General features: G+C 37.0%; 1 protein-coding gene across 1 annotated transcript; it reads right to left on the bottom strand.

Moving 5' to 3' along the window:
• Positions 1 to 557: 557 nt before the first annotated feature.
• Positions 558 to 21,828, bottom strand: LOC121378278 (orexin receptor type 2-like). Its single transcript, XM_041506370.1, has 2 exons — positions 21,714 to 21,828; positions 558 to 2,521 (listed from the first exon to the last, which is right to left on the bottom strand). The coding sequence occupies exon 2, from the start codon at positions 2,195 to 2,197 to the stop codon at positions 1,178 to 1,180; it is 1,020 nt and encodes a 339-aa protein (XP_041362304.1). The 5' UTR covers positions 2,198 to 2,521; positions 21,714 to 21,828; the 3' UTR covers positions 558 to 1,177.
• Between the last annotated feature and the right edge of the window lie 346 nt (positions 21,829 to 22,174).

The raw sequence follows: 22,174 nt of genomic DNA, 5'->3' as shown, positions 1-22,174 counted from the left end.
GGGTTAGTGGGTTAGTGGTGTACCATCGGTGGCTTCATTGTTGACCCACTGTCCTTTTATTATGGAATTCCATGTTAGTTCACTGATGGTTTGTCACTGCTGTTGACTATCAGCAATTTGTCTTTGATGAATGAACCAACACTTGTGCCACAATGCCCGTTCTCATCAAAATCAACTCTTGGCCAACGTAATATTTAGAAACACTAAGTGTCCACTGGCAGAATTCGAACTCACTGCGTCGATTCGCATGACATTTAACAACACGACCAACCTGGACCCATATTCACAAAATATCGTAAGCCTAGGTTTACACGTAAACGTAAATCTACGACTGAAGAGCTATTCACGAAACAAAGAAAACGTAAGTTACGTGTAAAGTTGGACGTAAATATAAGAGTGCCTCCGGTTACAACTAACGCTGCACGTAAGTGTGTACATATAATAAATCAAGCACGATCGCCGTTATTTACTATTATTTACGGAAACTGGCAGCATTTTTAATAATTGAAGCAGTTTGCGATGGCGAACGCCCACGGATTTAACATTTTTGTTGGTGATCGAACGAATGTTTTCGACTCGGCCAATTTCTCCTGAGTTATCTTTTCCTTTTTAAGAATGTCCTAAAGTTTGTACCAAAACGCGGATCCACACCAATACCAAAATGCCATGGTTCACCGTGTTTTTGTTAGCAGATGACAAAGAAAATTGCGTTTCAAGCATTTGCGCATTTGTTATTTACCCGGAAGCCATCGTTTCTAATGTTTTTTTGTTTGTTTTCTCCGGTGAGAGTTGCAATCGTAGATTTACGTCCAACTAAGTTACGTTTACATTTACGACCGTCTTTGAGAATAAGGTGCTTGTTGCACGTAAACGTAAATCTACGACAGACGTAAGTGCTAGTCGTAGACGTAAATTTACACCTTTTTGTGAATATGGGTCCAGGTCTTCTACAAAATGCTGCTATCTTGCACAAAATGCTGCTATCTGGAATGAGTCCAATGCTTGTGATTATTCGTGTTTCACTCCTACTATTCCCGGCCGTTAGCTTTTACTGTGCCCACTTAGGAAGGTGTTCGATGGTCGCATGTACCGTATTTTAACATGTGTAGATGTAAACGTATGAACCGTTTAGCTATTTCAACACTTAATCTAACCAAATCAACACATATCTAAATGTTCAAATATTAGTTTTTCTAAACGAAAACAGCTCTTTACAATTTTCCTTGAATTCCGTCGACAGAAAGCTATAAATGATTGGATTAGCAATATTATTGATGTACGGTGAATTGTAAGCAAAATCCAACAATATTCTTTCAGTTGTTCCGTACACGGATCGCGTGTGTTTTGTCCCGACGAACACGGCATATTCGATCAGATGTGGAATGTAACTGAAGATGAACACCAGCGTCACGATGAAGAATATTTTGGTCACGTGATCACACATCGGCGAGGTTGGTTGCCCGCAGGTTTTCGCGGCAACCTCTTGATAATCCTGCCTGATCTTGACCTGCAGCAGAAGTCTACTTCGTAACTGACAATACAGAACGACGACGCTCAACAGCACTGCACTGAATGCCGCGTACAGAATCACCGTGAACGCCACAGCCATAGGAGAGCCTTTCGTCTTCTCGTCTGCTCGGCAGACGATAGTTCTAAAAGTTCCGTTTCCGTGCACCACTTCAACGGCTTCGGGTCCAGACACGAATATCGTCAGAGAACTGATCCCTGCTCCCACGGCAATTGCCACGAGACAGAGGATTCTTGCGGTACCAATGTTGATGGCATCTTTGAAAGGTCGACACACCTTTTTGTACCGCTGGACGGCGATGAAGAAAAGGATCATGCCAGAAGACATGCTGGTGGCGTAGGCGCTGTAGTGGGATATCTTACACGCGGCGACCATGTTGATACTGATCAGGTCTGGAACCGTCTTGATTGTGATGTCCAGCGGTATGGTGGTTAGACAGTTGAACAGATCCAGGCAGGCCAGCCACTTGACGAACAATGAAAATGTCGTCCGTTTACATTTGAAGTGCTGGACGTACAGAACTAGACTGTTTCCCGTAATTCCCACCAAGGCGACAAACACCAGCACTATTCCGTTGATCAGTCGTGGGTTTTCGTCAGGAGTTGGAATGTCTTCGAAGCCAGATGTATTTATACTCGCACTTTCTGAATTTCGATAGGTTTCATTCATTTCAAGTTTCCTGATAATTCGTGTGAATGTATTTTAAAACGTTTTTTGTTTGTGTACAACAATTCGTTAATACGTATTCCGCAGACACAAATACTAGATGTTTTGTTTTAGTCAACGTAAGATGACACTTCATTCATTTCCGATTTCTAAGAATTCATCCGAAATATTTGAACACTTTATTTTGTGTGTACAACATATCTCAAGCGTGTTTTGCACAAACAAACTCGTATCTATAATTTTTTATCATGTAAAGTAGTTACGCATTTCAGTAGTTTCATCGCCGGTAATTAGTTTATTTCCACTCCTCATCACTTGAACAAGTATCTGAAACAGAGAGAATAACGTGTTATTTGAAATCAAATGAAAAGAAAGCAAAACGAAAAGCAAACTCTAGAATATTCGCAAATATATTCATTGCTATAGCGTTAAAAGGCAATAATCCTTGGAGACTGTGTTGAGAACTCCGAAATGCAACCGACAATTCAGTGTTTAACGGATGAACATAGTGATAATACATGTTTGTGCACTTTAGAATACTGAGATGTCCATTCCTTAAGCTGCACTCCCTCCCTAGAAAATCTGTGTACGATCAACAATAAGAGTAGCAGTATTATATTGCTATTTAACGTCTTCTACCATAGTCTATATAGATTAAAGGGGGCGGGACGTAGTCCTGTGGTAAAGCGTTGGCCTGATGCGCGGTCCGTCTGGGATCGATCCCCGTCTTTGGACCCATTTGGCAATTTCTCGTTCCAGCCAGTGCACCACGATTGGTATATCAAAGACCGTGATATTTGCTCTCCTATATGTTGGTTGGAGCATATGAAAGATCCCTTGCTACTAATGGAAAATTGTAACATGTTTCCTCTGTAAGACTATATGTCAAAATTGTCAAATGTTTGACATCTAATAGCCGATGATTAATAAATCAATGTGCTCTAGGGTGTCGTTAAACAAAACACACTTTAACTTTAGATTATAAGAACAGTCCTGAGTTTGCTGCTACTGTAAGATGTTTCCGGCCAACAAGGTCTTTTTGATTACAAAAATTACAATTTAAATACATTTTCTTGTTTAGAATATATAAGTGTCTGTATAAAGAAAATGTTTGTCGTGGTAGCCCAAACCGCATTTTACCTCCCAGTATTTCATTTCAATTTATTTTCGTGCTTATATTGAATTAAGGTTCAAACACACTGTCCTCGGCACAGAACTCTGTTATCTGGGCCGTCTGTCCAGGACAGTGGGTTAGTTGTTAGTTAGTCGTTAAAAATCGCTTTGGTGGGAGCCGGTACCGGAATGCGAAACCGGTACCTATCAGCCTTATGTCCGATGGGTTAACCACGACACCACCGAGCCCGGTACCTCATAATAATTTCGTACGTACAAAAAAAAAAAAAAAAAAAAAGAAGAAGAAGAAGAAAAAGCGTTCTAACCACCTAGCTATAAATACTGGTCCCCTATAGGTGCTAATAGACCAAATCAATTCCCATCGCCGATAATGTTAACTTTACTAATAAAACTAACATAAGCAGCGTATCAACACATCCAGGAAATACAGCAATAAAAAGTGTGGCACCCCATATCTAATCTACCTGCAAGAAAATGGTGGTGGTGGTGGTGGTGGTGGTGGTGGGGGGGGGGGGGGGTATGTGTGACATGATATTTAATTATTGTTTTTATTAGCAGCCGTCATTCTTGCTGAATATTGCAGTTCTATTTTTGGGGGTACCCTGCATTAGTTTCATCCTCTGGCATATACTGCATAACAACTGTATAAGAAATAAAAGTGTATTTATTTATTTATTTATTGTCAATGGATAATAGTATATGCTTAAATAATCAACGTCACATATTATTACCAATCACATCCACAGCTATTTTTACTCCGTAAATATTTGACGGTACACCTCGAACTTTGACACGGAACGCTCTTCTTTGGTACCATGCAACCTAGTCATATATGCATATGGTGAAGCATGTTGTGAATAATAAACATGCACCGAATCCAATATCTAAATGTAACTCGTTTGTTGAATACTTATGAACCTTCAATGACATATCGTAGCTGCAAAAGTCAAAAGTTCATGTTATTGCAAATCAATGTTGTTTATGAACCGAACCTATATAAATGTCTGGACTGACAGCTGTATATTAGTTCCATATTGCCTCACATTGTTACACTAATAAGCCATCTATGTACCCAGAAACCTGCCTCCAAGAATCTCGACTATTCAGAAACATCTAACATTGATTTGGAATAAAGGCTGATTCAGTTTATACCGCAGTATAAATCTATTTATACACATTATTAATAGTAAATTATTAATTAATAGTCGTCTGCATATAAAATACAGCAAAAGCACATATGAGGCTAGCCCGAGTACTCTGACTGTAAGAGAGCTAGACGGACATTTGGACATAAATACGCTGTAATGAAAGCGTATTTATGTCCAAATGTCCGTCTAGCTCGCTTACAGTCAGAGTTCTCGGCCTAATACGAGGCCTTCGTAAAATGTACTTGTAAACATGATCATCAAACTACCAACTTTTGTTTAAAAGTTGTTTACACACGGTTCTTCCTAAACATATTACACATGGTCGAGATAACGAAACATTTTAATCCCAAATTTACATTATTTCATTTCATTTCAATTTATTTTCGTGCTTATACCGAACTACGGTTCAAGCACGCTGTCCTGGCACACACCTCAGCCATCTGGGCTGTCTGTCCAAGAGAATGGGTTATATATAAAATAATAAAAATGAGAAAAGAATTAGGGATCTAGCTCAGTCGGCAGAACGCTCGCCTGAGGTGCTTTAATCGTAGGGTCGAATGCCCTCAGTCGATCTAATCTCTGGTAGGCTTTTGTTTTTATCCTCACAGCCGGTGCCACCGCGTCTGGTATATACTGTTCTGTCTGTGGAAAAAGATGCATATAAAGGAAATGAATGAATGAATGAATGTTTAACGACATCCCAGCACGAAAAATACATCGGCTATTGGGTGTCAAACTATGGTAATGCAAACAAATAAGGTGATGATCAACATCAATATAAAAATTCAAGATTTAAATAAAAACAGTGTAAAGAACTGTGCAAAAATACAAATATCACAGATAGATACTGACTTCTACTCAAAATTTCAATTTGTGCTGTATTGGCCATTCTCAAAGAGAATGGATCTCCTTTCTGCTAATGAACAAATGCAGCAGGTTTCTAGCTTTATTGTTTGTGCTGGGGTGTCGTTAAACATCTATTCTATTCTATTATATATATATTTTTATTTATGTTGATTATCACTTTGACACCCATCAGTTTGACACCCAGTAGTCGATGTATTTTTCGTGTTAGGGTGTCGTTAAACATCTATTCTATTCTAGTCTATTATACGTATATATATTTTTATTTATGTTGATCATCACTTACTGTTTGCATATACCATAGTGTGACACCCAGTAGTCGATGTATTTTTCGTGTTGGGGTGTCGTTAAACATCTAATCTAATCTAATCTACATATCACAACTGCTAAGGCCATATTCATTGTATGCAGATTTCAAGCAACGCCATATCAAGTTTTATGGTAGATATTTGGAAGCTATATCTATACTAAATATGATGCATCACTAACCAAAATGCTGGCTGATGCTATAATTCCATATTTTCAACTTGTGCATACGTTTTCATCTTTTTGATGAAATTCTTACATTCTTTTATCGTTTTAGATGAAAAGACAGACTTAACAGCTGTGGTGGCAGTACTCATAACGGGTGCCACCGGTGGGGCAGGATAGGCTCATCTTTCGCGAACACCTGACATCACCACTGTTTTGACAGTGATTCATAAGTGCATGTTATCACAGCTATATTTATTCAAAAGAGCTCTGTCCTCCTTGGAATAAGTCACTATTTTGTCAAATGTCCATTCGACTCTGCATTGTGTAGAGATACGGTATTGATTGTGAATAACTGTTTTGTCATTCAGATTCCTCCGACTACTTGTCAGAATTATCAAATGTTTGACAGCCGATGATCGATTAACTTAGCTTAGTAACGTGTTTAACGTGTCCATATACCACTAGGGTTTCGAACACGCCTATACCGAGTCCGGCCTCCGATAGGATCGGGGGTCTGACTCGGGACAGATCGATTAACTAATGTGTTCTACTGGTGTAGTTAACTAGACAAACCTTTAATAATAACACAGGGTCTTCTCCAATTAGACAAATATTTTGTTTTGATTAACGACACCACTAGAGCAAATTGCTTTATTAATCATCAGCTGTTGGATGTCAAACCGTTGGTAATTCTGATACGTAGTCTTTATGGAGAACCCACTTACATTCTATTTTTCTATTTCCACGGCCTTTTAATATACCTGTTGTGGAGCACTGGTTGGGACGGAAAAAGACAATCCGGATTCGATCCCAACCTAAGCACTTAAATGGTCATTTGTACGCTTTTGAATTTTCAGTTGCCAGTTTCGTTACATTTGTTATAATTTAAGACATTTTTAGAATTAAACTAATTTTATAGCTTATTTATAATGTACCGTAATTAATGTTTATTTAACAGTCTATATGGTTATCGACTCCTGTTATTGACTTCAAAGCCTTGCTATGACTCTTGATGAATTTTTATACTGATGTTTATCATCCCATTATTTTTGTATTTGCATTTGACACCCAATAGCCGATATATTTTTCATGCTGGTGTGTCGTTAAACATCTATTATATTCTATTCAAACACTTGTTCTGCCGCGTCTGGTATCGTGTATTATAGGTATTATTACACACGTGTTTGTCAGTTGTGCTAGTGCAATACGCCCACACCCTCCCTTTCTGTACTGTGTGAGCGAGCCAGTCTAGTCCACGTGCCCGAATAAGACGTCTGAAGTACGTCAAGTATTGGCAACAACTGCCCAGAGAAACGCATTTTATCACCTTTATTACATAAATATGGCAAGGTGCAGAGCCGGTTTAAGGATCCGTGGGGCCTGTAGCACAAATAACTGCGGGCCCTCCTTCCCAGGATATATATTTTGCAACCCCCTCGGGGAGAGGAGAAAAATAACCTGGGGAAAAGAAATGTACACATCACCGCGGGGTCCCCTGAAGCGCGGAGCCCGTAGCACGTTCTACATGTGCTACTAGGATAAACCGGCTCTGGCAAGGTGTTTATCAAAGAATGTAAACAGTGATTACTTTCGTTGTAGAAAAATCACTTGTGCTATTGGCACAATTACCATTCTTGTACCAACGTGATTTCTGGTGAAGTGTACGGTTATACTGTTGCAGAAGTTCACGCAAGTAAGATAGTAACTCAATCATGCAAAACATAATTGAGTAGGGGTGGGGGAGCTCTAAAATACGACTCATGGCACTGTAGAATTAAAACAAATTTCCAAGCTGACCAAAAAAAAAGAAGAAAAAAAAAGGGAGGGGCACTTTTAAACTTAAAAGAACATCTTTTCAGGTTGGGATAGGGTTCCCTCCCCAACTAGATACGGCCTTGATTTTCGATGTAAAAAAAAAAGAAGGAAAATCTTTAATATAGGACCGACGGGATTTGGCGCGTTCAACATAAGCAAACACTCCGTAACGTTATGTCAGAAATGTTGCCGACATTTACTATCTTCGTGCAACTCATCTGTCTCTGATGGCCATATCCTATTTCTTGCTCCAGCCAGTGCACCACGACTGGTATATCAAAGGCCGTGGTATGTGCTATCCTGTCTGTGGGATGGTGCATATAAAAGATCCCTTGCTGCTAATCGAAAAGAGTAGCCCATGAAGTGGCGACAGCGGGTTTCCTCTCTCAATACCTGTGTGGTCCTTAACCATATGTCCGACGCCATATAACCGTAAATAAAATGTGTTGAGTGCGTCGTTAAATAAAACATTTCCTTCCTGACGGCCATATCCAGTCATCTTGACAAATTTTGTGGATTCGCCGATTTCATAAGATTTTTGTTTTGTTTTACGATGTGATAATATAGGAATATAACTCGTACTGAACGCGACCCTGTTTACATGGCGTATAAGCACGTTACACTTTCGTACTGAATGTGACCCTGTTTACATGGCGTATAAGCACGTTACAATTTCGATATTCATGAGTTATTTATGCAATTATTATGCTTGTATCGATTAATTTATAATTATTGATTACAAATAAATGTATAAATAGCGAAAAAAAAGCATTTGTAACTATGATATAGCACCTTTAAAATATAGTGTCACGGGAATCCTATAATACCCGTAACTGAATGAAACACGATTGTCCAAATATCTCTCCTAACTGTATATCTATTAGATCTCTCTGTAACAGGCAGTTATACCCGCTGGCTCGTCTAGGTATGATCAGAGATAAGATCTTATATAAAGTATATATTATTATAGCACGTTTAGTTCACTAGAAAACACAACAAAAAACACAATATACTTTGGAATCTGTATTAACCTACGCTGACAAATGTACTGCCGCAGTAGTTAATTAACAACAACAAATAATAACAACCCAGAACTGATCACTTAATTAGTTAATCTCTAGGTGTCTAGTTTACACAATATGCTAATCACTTCACCGTGACACAACACCCACACGTGTGATAATCGAGAAACGCTAACACACACACGTGTGATAATGGAGAAACGCTTCATGGGGAACTTAATTAATAAAGGAATTACAACACTATTCCTAACTGGTTAATTTTTAATTAACCCTAACTACTCATTCAATAACCTTGTAATACAGAATTAATACTGGTACCTATCACAATAAAGACAATAACCTACAGTTTACCTAGGTCCTCTAGGATGACTGGCTAAGCTTTATATATATATATATATATATATATATATATATATATATATATATATATATATATATATATATATAGATATATATATATATATATCAGAACGGTGAGCCTACAGTATACTGCGTCAGATGACCGGCAGCACCATCTAAATAATATTGGTATAATACAGTATTAAAATATTTAAAGTCACATCAATCACATCAAGGTTATACAACAGAGCAGAAAATATATATAATTACCAAGTCCAAACGGACTAACGTTCCCCCTGGACGCCTTCCAATATGTTTCTTTCGATATATCTAAACCCTAGCTATTTATTATAAAATTCCAGACTGGTCCGGAGACAGGACGCGGAACCGAATCTTATGATGTGTATGGTTCCACAGCGACCAAGCGGTATTTTTTCTTACATGGTCAGACTTACTGTCGCCAGTTCGCTATAGATTCCATGGTTGCGCGGAGGTATTACGTAACTACTGGCCACTTGGCCTCCGCACCTGGGCTGGGTGTGTATTAGAAAGTACAGCTCGACGACCGTCGCGCAGAGGTATTACGTAACAAGGTACCCACCTGGGCTTAAGTGCATAATGGAACTGCACACGGCTCTCTAAAACAATTAATATCGCCACAGGCGAAAACAAAATTAACAGCATGTTCCGTCACATATAGATATTTGATTCTTCAATAGATATTTCATATACTCACTTGTTAAAGCAACATTACTGTGTTTGCTGCATTGTAAGATGTTTCTGACTAATAAAATATTTCTACAATTAAACTTGCATATTAAATATATTTTCCTGTTTAGAATATTAGTGCCTGTATGTTCAATGTGTTTCTGGTCGTCTTAATATTTGTAAGACGGCCAAACTGGATTTTGTCTTCAAATAATTTCGTACGTACGAAACAAGATATTTTAGGAAATAAAATAAAATTTAACCTAGTACTAATATTAGAACGATCAGAAACACATTTAATATACAGCCACTAATATTTTATGCAGACAAATATATTTGATATGCAATTACAATCGTTAAAAGGTCTCTGTTAGTCGATAACATCTTAAAAATTACAGCAAATTCAGGAATGTACCTTTAACTACGTGGTCATTATATGTATATATATAAGACTGAAATCGTTTTTAAAATGTAAACCTATTGTTACAGTTAAAAACAAAAATAAATACACAATATTACTATGGATATGGGTTAGACTAGCTAATGAATTGTTTTAACAGCGGCGGAAATCTATAATGTCCATTCAGTCTTAGTCTCCATCTCATCTGGCAAACAGGTTTCGCAAGAACCCATGGCCAGTCATGTTTGAAAGAACCGGTCGTCGATGTTGGCGCCAAAAGTATAGGATCCGCAACCCATTAGTCCATACATATGTCTGTACACATATACGCAATTTCAGTTTCATTAAAGAAAGCCGTTATTACAGAGATTTGAAAGTAATAAAATCAAATAACAAATTTTATATTTTAATTTAAATAAGAAAGATGTGGGGGGTTTTAACCAACATAATGGCAGATGCGTAGATAAATAGAGGACCGTACTAAACCTAAAATAATTAGGGTGGAGGAAAATAAAGAAGAATCTGAATATACAAGGTCGTAGACTATACTAATAAAACTGTAAATAAAAAAGGTATGTGTGTATGTGCGTGCGTGTGTGCGTATGTAATAAATAATATATAAATTCTTTCCTACAAGCCATTGTGATTTGGACGGGATATCATCTGAAAACATATGACCATGGACATTACCACTGCTCCACGACTGGTATATCAAAGCCTGGGGCAACTATTATCCTGTTTATGCGAAATTGCATACAAAAAGATTCCCAACTGATTATTAATATTATGTATAGCTCGTGCTGAGACAGCGGGTTTCTTCTCTGACAAAACCCCATTAACCTTCGTCCCGATAAGATAGCATAGGCAACTGGGTTATATGTACCCAGGGTAGCGTGCATGAACATTAAAGGGACATACCCTACTTTCAGCCCACGAAAATGCACACTAAGTTTAGTTAATCTACAAACCTGTAACTCATTTGGATAAAGTTACAATTGAGTGAAACATGAGTCTGTGACTTTGAAATGGTGAAATACTCTCTAAAAATAGATTAAAACTGGACTCCATAGCTGTTACTTCTCAGACGCACGTGCGTTGTTAAACATATGACAAATGCATTTTGTGATATTAAAAACACTAGGGTGATCAAAAACACTTCGCATGTACGGAAATGGATAATCTAAACAATAAAATCTAAGTTAGATATGATTTCAGTTGTTAAAAACGGCTCTAATAGTAAAACATGCCTTAGTGTTTAAAATCTAGGGTATGTCCCTTTAACTGAATATTACCATTGGTATAGACAGGCATTATACGGCTAGTTTAAGCTAGGTCAATGACCACGCACCTAAAAGCCAAGAAATGGTACTAATCTAGAGATAAGAAAACCAACACTTGGTAACAGCTCCGAGACTCGTTATCAACCTATTAAGCGACTGGCATGCCAACATTATCTATTTCAAGGTAATTTAGAATGAACTCAAAGCATCACCATAGAAAAATACGTCCCTATTCTTCAAAATGTATAGATAATCGTAAAAATAAGTGCATGTAGTTTCAACGTTTGGACATTTGAACTCGGCTGTAAATTCCGAGTGTTTTAAAATATATATATATAACGATACATCGGGACATTTTAAATTACGGCTATTTGGTGTGTAATATGGTTACTTCGACTCTTGATCCAAAAACGGAGAGAGAAAGAAACAGAGAGATAGAAAGAAGGAAGAAAGAGGGAAAAAGATATAGAGGGAGAGAGAAATCAAGAGGGAGAGAATGAGAAAGAAAGGAGAGAGTGAAAGAAAGAGAGAGGGAGAGAAGAAGAAGAGAAAGAGAAGAAGAGAAGGAGAGGGAAGTGGATAGATCGTGAGAAAAAGAGAATAAGAGAAAGACACAGAGAGAGAGAGAGAGAGAGAGAGAGAGAGAGAGAGAGAGAGAGAGAGAGAGAGAGAGAGAGAGAGAGAGAGAGGGCTACATCGAACTGAACAACGAACTGATATTTTATATGCACATTTCTCACAGCCAGCACAGTACATACCAGTCGTAAAACACTAGTTGGAACGGCAGAAAACCTAGTCCATCAAGGGCGATCGATCCTGCGACCCACCGCACCTCAGGCGAGCGCTCTACAACTGAGCTCTTCTAATGTTTATCTTATGAAGAAAGGAATGTTATTAATGACACTCCAACACATTGTTGACACACCAACACGCTGTTTAATCTTCCGGTATTAGGTGTGGAGCAATTAATGGTGATTCATAGCCGTGAGTTGGAAACAAAAATCAATCGGCGCCGCACAATTCTGAGTAACCGATAGACTCATGGAATACATAGAACTAAAAACACTAACGCAGGCAAAAAAAACCCCAAAAACAAAAACAACAACATTGATAAATCATTAAACGTGAATGTTGCGATTGAAATTCTTTAACCATGAAGGTTTCTATTGAAAATCATTAAACGAGTATGCTTTGATTGAAAAATCATTAAACATGTACACTAACGATTGAAAAACATTCATGATTCAAATGCATTGACCATGAAGGTTTATATTGAAAAATCATTAAAGGAGTATGCTTTGATTGAAACACCATGAAAGTACACAAATAATTAAAAAACATTAATGTTTGAAATGCATTAACCATGCATGTTTGTATTCAAGAATAATTAAACATGACTCCTTTGACTGGAAAAGCATTAAACATAGACGTAATTTGTTTTTACTACTTTAGTATTTTCTCAATAGATAATTTATATGTAAACTGAAATGATTAAACGAGAACAAAGACTGGAAATAATTACACATGTACACAACCTGAAAATTACTAACCACGATTGAAGATTGAAATAATTAAGCACGAACGTAGATTAGTGAAAATGATTAATCACATCAATAATGTAGACTAAAAATGATTAATTATGAATGTAGACTGAAAATGATTAATCACAAATGTAGATTGAAAATGATTAACGACGAATGTAAACTGAAAATGATTAACTATGAATGAAGACTGAAAATTATTAATGACGAATGTAGACTGAAAATGATTAATTATGAATGTATACTGAAAATTATTAATGACGAATGTAGACTGAAAATTATTAATCACGGATGAAGACTAAAAATAAGTAATCACGAATATAGACTGAAAATTATTAATCACGAATACAGACTGAAAATTATTAATCACGAATATAGACTGAAAATTATTAAGCATGGACGTAATTTTAAAATGATTATACATTGACATATACTGAAATAGTATAAATTGAATAAATATTTTAGACTTACATAGCATTCTATACAACACTGTTGCATGCCATCCACACAAAAAAGCCCCCACAATAATCCACTCCATTATTCCACTGTTGGCACAATATCCGAATATCCATCTATAAACCTTTAAATACCAACTTCAAGAATGATTACGCACTGGGTACAACACAACATTGAGCAAATGCTTCCGCCAGCAATATAGTTTGTAAAGTAAAAAAAGTCGATTTATTTTTACTGCATGAACCTTTGAAACATGTAGGTGCAATTAACCCAGAAAATTCCAAAACATTATAGCAGCATGCTACTTCCACATTAAACAGAAACAAGTCAATCGTTAATATCAACACTGTTATGATTTCCTATCGGACGATCATTGTTTGCGGCAGTCTCCCGAGAGAGACCACTAAAAGATGGTTTTCATACAATATGTAGCACGTCGGCGACCGACGCAGATCAACGCAGACTGATGGACAATTTTATGGCAACACAGTCGCAAACGGAACAGACTAATGCTAGCTTAAGACTACCAAATGCCAGCACAAAGTTGACCAACTTTCTGCTCTCACGACTTCTTCGACTGTCCCGTTATCTAGTCTGGGCGCTCTTACAACTCGATTCTCATGGTATACAACTCCTACGACCGATTAGTTGTTAATCTGAGCGCACCAGTCGTAAGTCGGGAGTTGGGGAAATTACAACGCAACCGTCGAGTTGGTCAACTTCATCGTGACAGTTGACATTCTTAACCTAGCATAACGCAGACCGTCTGAGATTGTGGTCCCATAATTTGTTATTGTTTCTGAGTGGGTTATTTATTGAATTTTGTTTCATTTTTATTATTATTATTTTAAAAATAATAATAATTATTATTATTGCTGCTACTACTACTAGTACTACTACTACTACAATACTGCTGCTGCTACTACTACTACTACTACTACTACTACTACTACTACTACTACTACTACAGTGGCGGATCTAAGGGGGCCCCCCAAGGGCTCGACCTCCCACTAAAGTTTGCGACAGGTTAAATTGCCCCCCCCCCCCCGGATTTTCTGAATCCGCCACTGATTATTATGATTATTGTTATTTTGTTGGTCTGCTTCAATTTGCGTTATTCTACTTCGACCTCTTACGTGTATCATATAGTGCCTTCATATAAACCTACAAACAGTTTCCATATTTGAATAGAGGCACGTTAATAAAATTACATAACAGTTTCCCACAACTTACATATCAAAGGACGTGGAATGTTCTGTCCTGCTTGTGGGAAAGTGCATATACAATATACCTTCCAATCGAATATCTAGTCAGGACCGTGGCTAGGATTTTTTGTTGGGGGGGGGGGGGGGCAACTAAGTAGTTCATAGTCTAAAACTCCTTAAACGGTTAAGAAGAGAAATTTCTTTAAGTTTCTATAGTGTTTCCCCACCCCCACCCCAGCTAGCTACGGCCCTGGTAGTGGGTTTCTGGAAGACTACGTTTCGTTGTTACCAAATGTTTGACATCCAGCACCCGATGATTAATTAATATGCTCTAGTGGCGTGGTTAAACAAAATAACCTTTACTTTGAATACATAAGCAGTATTATGACCGAATACTATGAATGAATGAATGAATGAATGAATGAATGAATGTTTAACGACACCCCAGCACGAAAAATACATCGGCTATTGGGGGAAACTATGGTAATGCAAATAAATAAAGTGATGATCAACATCAATATAAACATTCAAGGTTTAAACAAAAACAGTATAAAGAACTGTGCAAAAATACAAATAAGTTAAAGTGTGTTTTGTTTAACGACACCACTGGAGCACATCGATTAATTAATCATCGGCTATTGGATGTCAAACATTTGGTAATTCTAACTCGTAGTCATCAGAGGAAATCCGCTACATTTTTTTCTAATGCAGAAACGGATCTGTTACATACACTTTCCCACAGACAGGAAAACACATACCACAACCTCTGTCCAGCTGTGGTGCACTGGTTGGAACGAGGAATTCCATGATTATATATGCAATAATTAACTGTATGTAAGAGGATCAGTTTTAAAGTGGTGGGGTGGGTGGCGGGATCGGGTGTGTTGGGGGTAAAAAGAAAAAGTGTATAATAATATAATATCTTCTTCAACTAGACAAAAGAATGGGCACCTTTTTTTTCTTCTTTTTTTTCACGATTGCGGACACCCCCTACCGCTCGATACGGCCCTGGTCTCCTCCAAGCCTTCACTGAGAACTATATACCATATTAAATATATAAGAGAAGAGTAAACAGAGCATTGTAAATTACCACCGCTGACGCCCCAGAGTATTAAGATTTCAAAACAGTTCCGAAATAGCATGACCCGTAGAGCACCCAGAGCCAAAAGGTGTTTACCTCATAGAACTTTCCTTTAGATATAAGAAATATAACAAAGCATGTGAGCAGGACTGTAACTCATATACTGAACACCCGCTAGAGGTGCGGAGAGTTGTAGGAACGATCCCTCTTGGTGAACAGGTTGCGTTAATTCTCGTTTCAACCAGCGCTCCACAACTTGTATAACAAAGACTGTGGTATCCGATGTCGCCTCTATGACAAAAGTTTGTTTTGTTTGACAACACCACTAGAGCGCATTGATTTATTAATCATCAGCTATTAAATGTCAAACATTTGGTAATTTTGACAAATAGTCTTAGAGAGGAAACCCGCTACATTTTTCGATTAGTAGCAAGGGATATTTTATATGCAGCACCTCACAGACAGGATAGCACATACCACGGCCTTTGATATACCAGCTGCGGAGCACTGGCTGGAACGAGAAATAGCCCTATGGGCCCACTGGCGGGGATCGCTATAGAGTCTGAAAGACAAAACCGTATTACCAAATCAAAATTGCCCGAGCAACTGAATGATTTAATTCTATCCAAGGTGATGTTCTTGAAGGTATACGGATATCAGAATGAAATTACTTTGTACGGTATATTTTTTTCCATCTCTTCACTGCATTCACATTGACAGTGTTATGCAATCACATGAATAGGCAATTAGATCAATACATTTAGTATGCATCTATTCTCACTGAGCACCCATTTTATAGTCGGTAGCTGTCAAAACAATTTGTCATCACATGTTCTGAATTTTTATGTCCGTAAAACGTGCATGTTTGTAAATGTCTGAAAGACTTCCTATGCGCTTTATTCATTGCCTGCGTAGGTTAATTGCCATATAACGTGTCACCATCAACATGGATTTATCATTTTATAAAACCATTTGGATCAATTATATCTTTTTCGGGAAATGACAAAGCGGAAATTAGATGTTTGGATGCTGGAGTTATTGAAATGTGTATTGCGTAATAATAACCAAGTACCAGCGTACATTAAACACGTAAAACAGAAAATATATTATAAACGTGTAACAGAAAATATATTATATACGTGTAACAAAAATTTTATTACACACGTGTAACAGAAAATATATTACACACGTGTAACAGAAAATATATTGTACACGTGTAACAGAAAATATATTACACACGTGTAACAAAAATATATTACACACGTGTAACAGAAAATATGTTACACACATTTAACAGAAAATATATTATACACGTATAACAGAAATGATATACCGATGTAAAAAGAAAATACAGTGAATGCATGTATTTTTAACAATAGTTTTTGTTTAACGAAACCATTAGAGCACATTGATTTATTAATCATAGGAAGTGTGTATTTAGGAGTCAAAATGAGCATCTACCCTTTTCAGACTAGAACGTACACACTTACAATTATTATTCAGTTTACGATGCCTTTCATGGATATGACTGATTTTATCATCAACAACAATTTCATAAAACAAATATTAATAACTTTCTGAAACACCATAAATAACAGAATTGAGAATATTATTAATGCCTGACATTCGAGATTAGAATGTAGTTATCATCAATCATTTCTAATAAAAATTTATTAATAACTAAGGCAGAAATCATAAACTTTCATACCCTAAACTGGAGATTAGCTTTTGCTATCATCGACTAATTATGTATTACAAATTCCTGAGTCACTATGTTTTCTTAGATAAATTGCAGAAACAAAAGCTTTTATACCCGACACTCAAGATTAGGTTTTGTTATGATCGAACAACTATTTCTAAGAAACTGCATCAATAACTTCTTGAGTCACTATATTGTTTAAAGATAAATTACAGAAATCAAAATCTTTTATACCCGATATTGGAAATTAGCTATTGTTATCATCGATCAACTGTTTGTAACAAGCTACATCAATAACTTCCTGAATCATTAAGTTTTCTAAGATGAACAACAGCGAAATCAAGCTTTAATACCCGACAACAGCAATTACCTATAATTGTTATATCGTTAAAAAATGATAATAACATTTATTAATAACTTCCTTAATCACTGTGTTTTCTACGATGAACAACACCATCAAACGCTTTTATACCTGAATCACTTTGTTTTCTACGATGAACAACACCATCAAACGCTTTTATACCCGAATCACTGTGTTTTCTACGATGAACAACACCATCAAACGCTTTTATACCCGAATCACTGTGTTTTCTATGATGAACAACACCATCAAACGCTTTTATACCTGAATCACTGTGTTTTCTACGATGAACAACATCATTACACGCTTTTATACCTGAATCACTGTGTTTTCTACGATGAACAACATCATCAAACGCTTTTACACCCGAATCCTTGTGTTTTCTAAGATGAACAACACCATCAAACGCTTTTATACCTGAATCACTTTGTTTTCTAAGATGAACAACACCATCAAACGCTTTTATACCTGAATCACTTTGTTTTCTAAGATGAACAACACCATCACACGCTTTTATACCTGAATCACTCTGTTTTCTACGATGAACAACACCATCAAACGCTTTTATACCTGAATCACTTTGTTTTCTAAGATGAACAACACCATCAAACGCTTTTATACCTGAATCACTGTGTTTTCTACGATGAACAACACCATCAAACGCTTTTACACCCGAATCCTTGTGTTTTCTAAGATGAACAACACCATCAAACGCTTTTATACCTGAATCACTTTGTTTTCTACGATGAACAACACCATCAAACGCTTTTACACCCGAATCCTTGTGTTTTCTAAGATGAACAACACCATCAAACGCTTTTATACCTGAATCACTGTGTTTTCTACGATGAACAACACCATCAAACGCTTTTACACCCGAATCCTTGTGTTTTCTACGATGAACAACACCATCAAACGCTTTTATACCTGAATCACTTTGTTTTCTACGATGAACAACACCATCAAACGCTTTTATACCTGAATCACTTTGTTTTCTACGATGAACAACACCATCAAACGCTTTTATACCTGAATCACTGTGTTTTCTAAGATGAACAACACCATCAAACGCTTTTATACCTGAATCCTTGTGTTTTCTAAGATGAACAACACCATCAAACGCTTTTATACCTGAATCACTTTGTTTTCTAAGATGAACAACACCATCAAACGCTTTTATACCTGAATCACTGTGTTTTCTACGATGAACAACACCATCAAACGCTTTTATACCTGAATCACTTTGTTTTCTACGATGAACAACACCATCAAACGCTTTATACCTGAATCACTTTGTTTTCTAAGATGAACAACACCATCAAACGCTTTTATACCTGAATCACTTTGTTTTCTACGATGAACAACACCATCAAACGCTTTTATACCTGAATCACTTTGTTTTCTACGATGAACAACACCATCAAACGCTTTTATACCTGAATCACTTTGTTTTCTAAGATGAACAACACCATCAAACGCTTTTATACCTGAATCACTTTGTTTTCTACGATGAACAACACCATCAAACGCTTTTATACCTGAATCACTTTGTTTTCTAAGATGAACAACACCATCAAACGCTTTTATACCTGAATCACTTTGTTTTCTACGATGAACAACACCATCAAACGCTTTTACACCCGAATCCTTGTGTTTTCTAAGATGAACAACACCATCAAACGCTTTTATACCTGAATCACTTTGTTTTCTACGATGAACAACACCATCAAACGCTTTTACACCCGAATCCTTGTGTTTTCTAAGATGAACAACACCATCAAACGCTTTTATACCTGAATCACTTTGTTTTCTACGATGAACAACACCATCAAACGCTTTTATACCTGAATCACTTTGTTTTCTAAGATGAACAACACCATCAAACGCTTTTACACCCGAATCACTGTTTTCTACGATGAACAACATCATCAAACGCTTTTACACCCGAATCACTGTGTTTTCTAAGATGAACAACACCATCAAACGCTTTTACACCCGAATCACTGTGTTTTTTAAGATGAACAACACCATCAAACGCTTTTACACCCAAATCCTTGTGTTTTCTAAGATGAACAACACCATCAAACGCTTTTACACCCGAATCCTTGTGTTTTCTAAGATGAACAACACCATCAAACGCTTTTACACCCGAATCCTTGTGTTTTCTAAGATGAACAACATCATCAAACGCTTTTACACCCGAATCACTGTGTTTTCTAAGATGAACAACATCATCAAACGCTTTTACACCCGAATCCTTGTGTTTTCTAAGATTAACAACACCATCAAACGCTTTTATACCTGAATCACTTTGTTTTCTACGGTGAACAACACCATCAAACGCTTTTACACCCGAATCACTGTTTTCTAAGATGAACAACACCATCAAACGCTTTTATACCTGAATCACTGTGTTTTCTACGATGAACAACACCATCAAAATCTTTTATACCTGAATCACTTTGTTTTCTACGATGAACAACACCATCAAACGCTTTTACACCCGAATCACTGTTTTCTACGATGAACAACACCATCAAACGCTTTTATACCCGAATCACTGTGTTTTCTATGATGAACAACACCATCAAACGCTTTTATACCCGAATCACTGTGTTTTCTACGATGAACAACACCTTCAAACGCTTTTATACCTGAATCACTGTATTTTCTAAGATAAACAACAAAATCAAGGTTTAATGCATGTCAAATGTAACAGGGCACAATATTTCACGAGAACCGTTGTTCTGTTCGCATGTCGGTTACGCAACTTTAAAATAACGAGAACCGCCAATCGGTTACGTGGTGAACGATTACATTCTAAAATTAAAAGTACCATATATCAGTCATGAAAGTGAAAATTAGTTTGTTTTAAATACATTTGAATCACTAATGTAACACAGAACCATAGTTCAAGTGTTTTAGGAGTAGGTAGGCATAACTAATCGGTTACGAGAACTATATTCACGTAACCGAACAAGCGGTTACCTAAGTAAAACTTACGTGAACTTGATTTCCGGTTACCTAAAATTTTGAACTATTGTCCCCTGACACAGGAATTAGCTAATGCTATCATGAAAAATGTCTTATAAAATTTATTAATAACTTCTTGAATCAATATTGCTTTTCACGATAAACAACAAAATCAAAAGCTAGGGTTCCCTCCCCAACTAGATACGACCTTGATTTTCGATGTAAAAAAACAAAGAAGGAAAATCTTTAATATAGGACCGACGGGATTTGGCGCGTTCAACATAAGCAAACACTCCGTAACGTTATGTCAGGAGAATGTTGCCGACATTTACTATCTTCGTGCAACTCATCTGTCTCTGACGGCCATATCCTATTTCTTGCAACAGCCAGTGCACCACGACTGGTATATCAAAGGCCGTGGTATGTGCTATCCTGTCTGTGGGATGGTGCATATAAAAGATCCCTTGCTGCTAATCGAAAATAGTAGCCCATGAAGTGGCGACAGCGGGTTTCCTCTCTCAATATCTGTGTGGTCCTTAACCATATCTCTGACGCCATATAACCGTAAATAAAATGTGTTGAGTGCGTCGTTAAATAAAACATTTCTTTCTTTCTTTCTTTCTAAGATAAACAACAAAATCAAAGTTTAATACCTAACCACAGGAATTAACTAATGCTATTATGAAAAATGTCTAATAAAAGTTAATAACTTCCTGAGTGAATATGCTTTCTGCGATAAACAAAATCAAAAGCTTTTATATACTGGATCACGGTTTTCTAAGATAAACAACAGCAAAGTGAAGCTTTAATACCTTACAACAAAAATTAGTTATCATCAACTATTTCCAATAAAAATATTGATAACTTCCTGAATTCTATATTTACTGCGATAAACAACAACCAAAAGCTTTTATATACCTGAATCACTATGTTTTCTGCGATAAAGAACATCAAACTATTTTATATACTTGAATTACTATGTTTTCTGCGATAAACAACAAAATGAAAAGCTTTTATACCTGACAACCGAGATTAGCTTCCACTTGGTGCTTCTACAGAGAAGCAGGATGCTTTGGTCAGTGTTAGAATCCATCATGTCTGATGGACACCGCCTGCTGGTAGAAACGTTTTCCCGCGTGTTTAGAAGACAGACGTCTGATGGCTTCCACCTGGCACCAGTTACAACACATCTCATTGGTCCGGTTGTACTGTTCACTCAGTCATGCTTATAGGTTTGACTCTCCCAGATCGATAACACCATAGAACGTTTCCATATCGGCCAATGATATATGTGACATCAAATATGAATGAATATGAAGTGAATTAAGTGAATTTCATATAACTAGTAGACATTATTGGAAGCTTGTGGGTCTGGTAGATGGGGTGGGAATCGGCTCCTCATGTATGTAAAACAGAGGCGGATCCGGGGGGGGGGGGGGGGGGGGGAGACCTGGGACCTGTCCACCCAAATATATTCAAA

The sequence above is a fragment of the Gigantopelta aegis genome, chromosome 8 (genome assembly GCF_016097555.1).
Source record: "Gigantopelta aegis isolate Gae_Host chromosome 8, Gae_host_genome, whole genome shotgun sequence".
Taxonomy (NCBI): domain Eukaryota; kingdom Metazoa; phylum Mollusca; class Gastropoda; order Neomphalida; family Peltospiridae; genus Gigantopelta; species Gigantopelta aegis.
The sequence above is the reverse complement of the archived record's forward strand: the minus strand, read 5'-3'. Positions and strand labels throughout refer to the sequence as shown.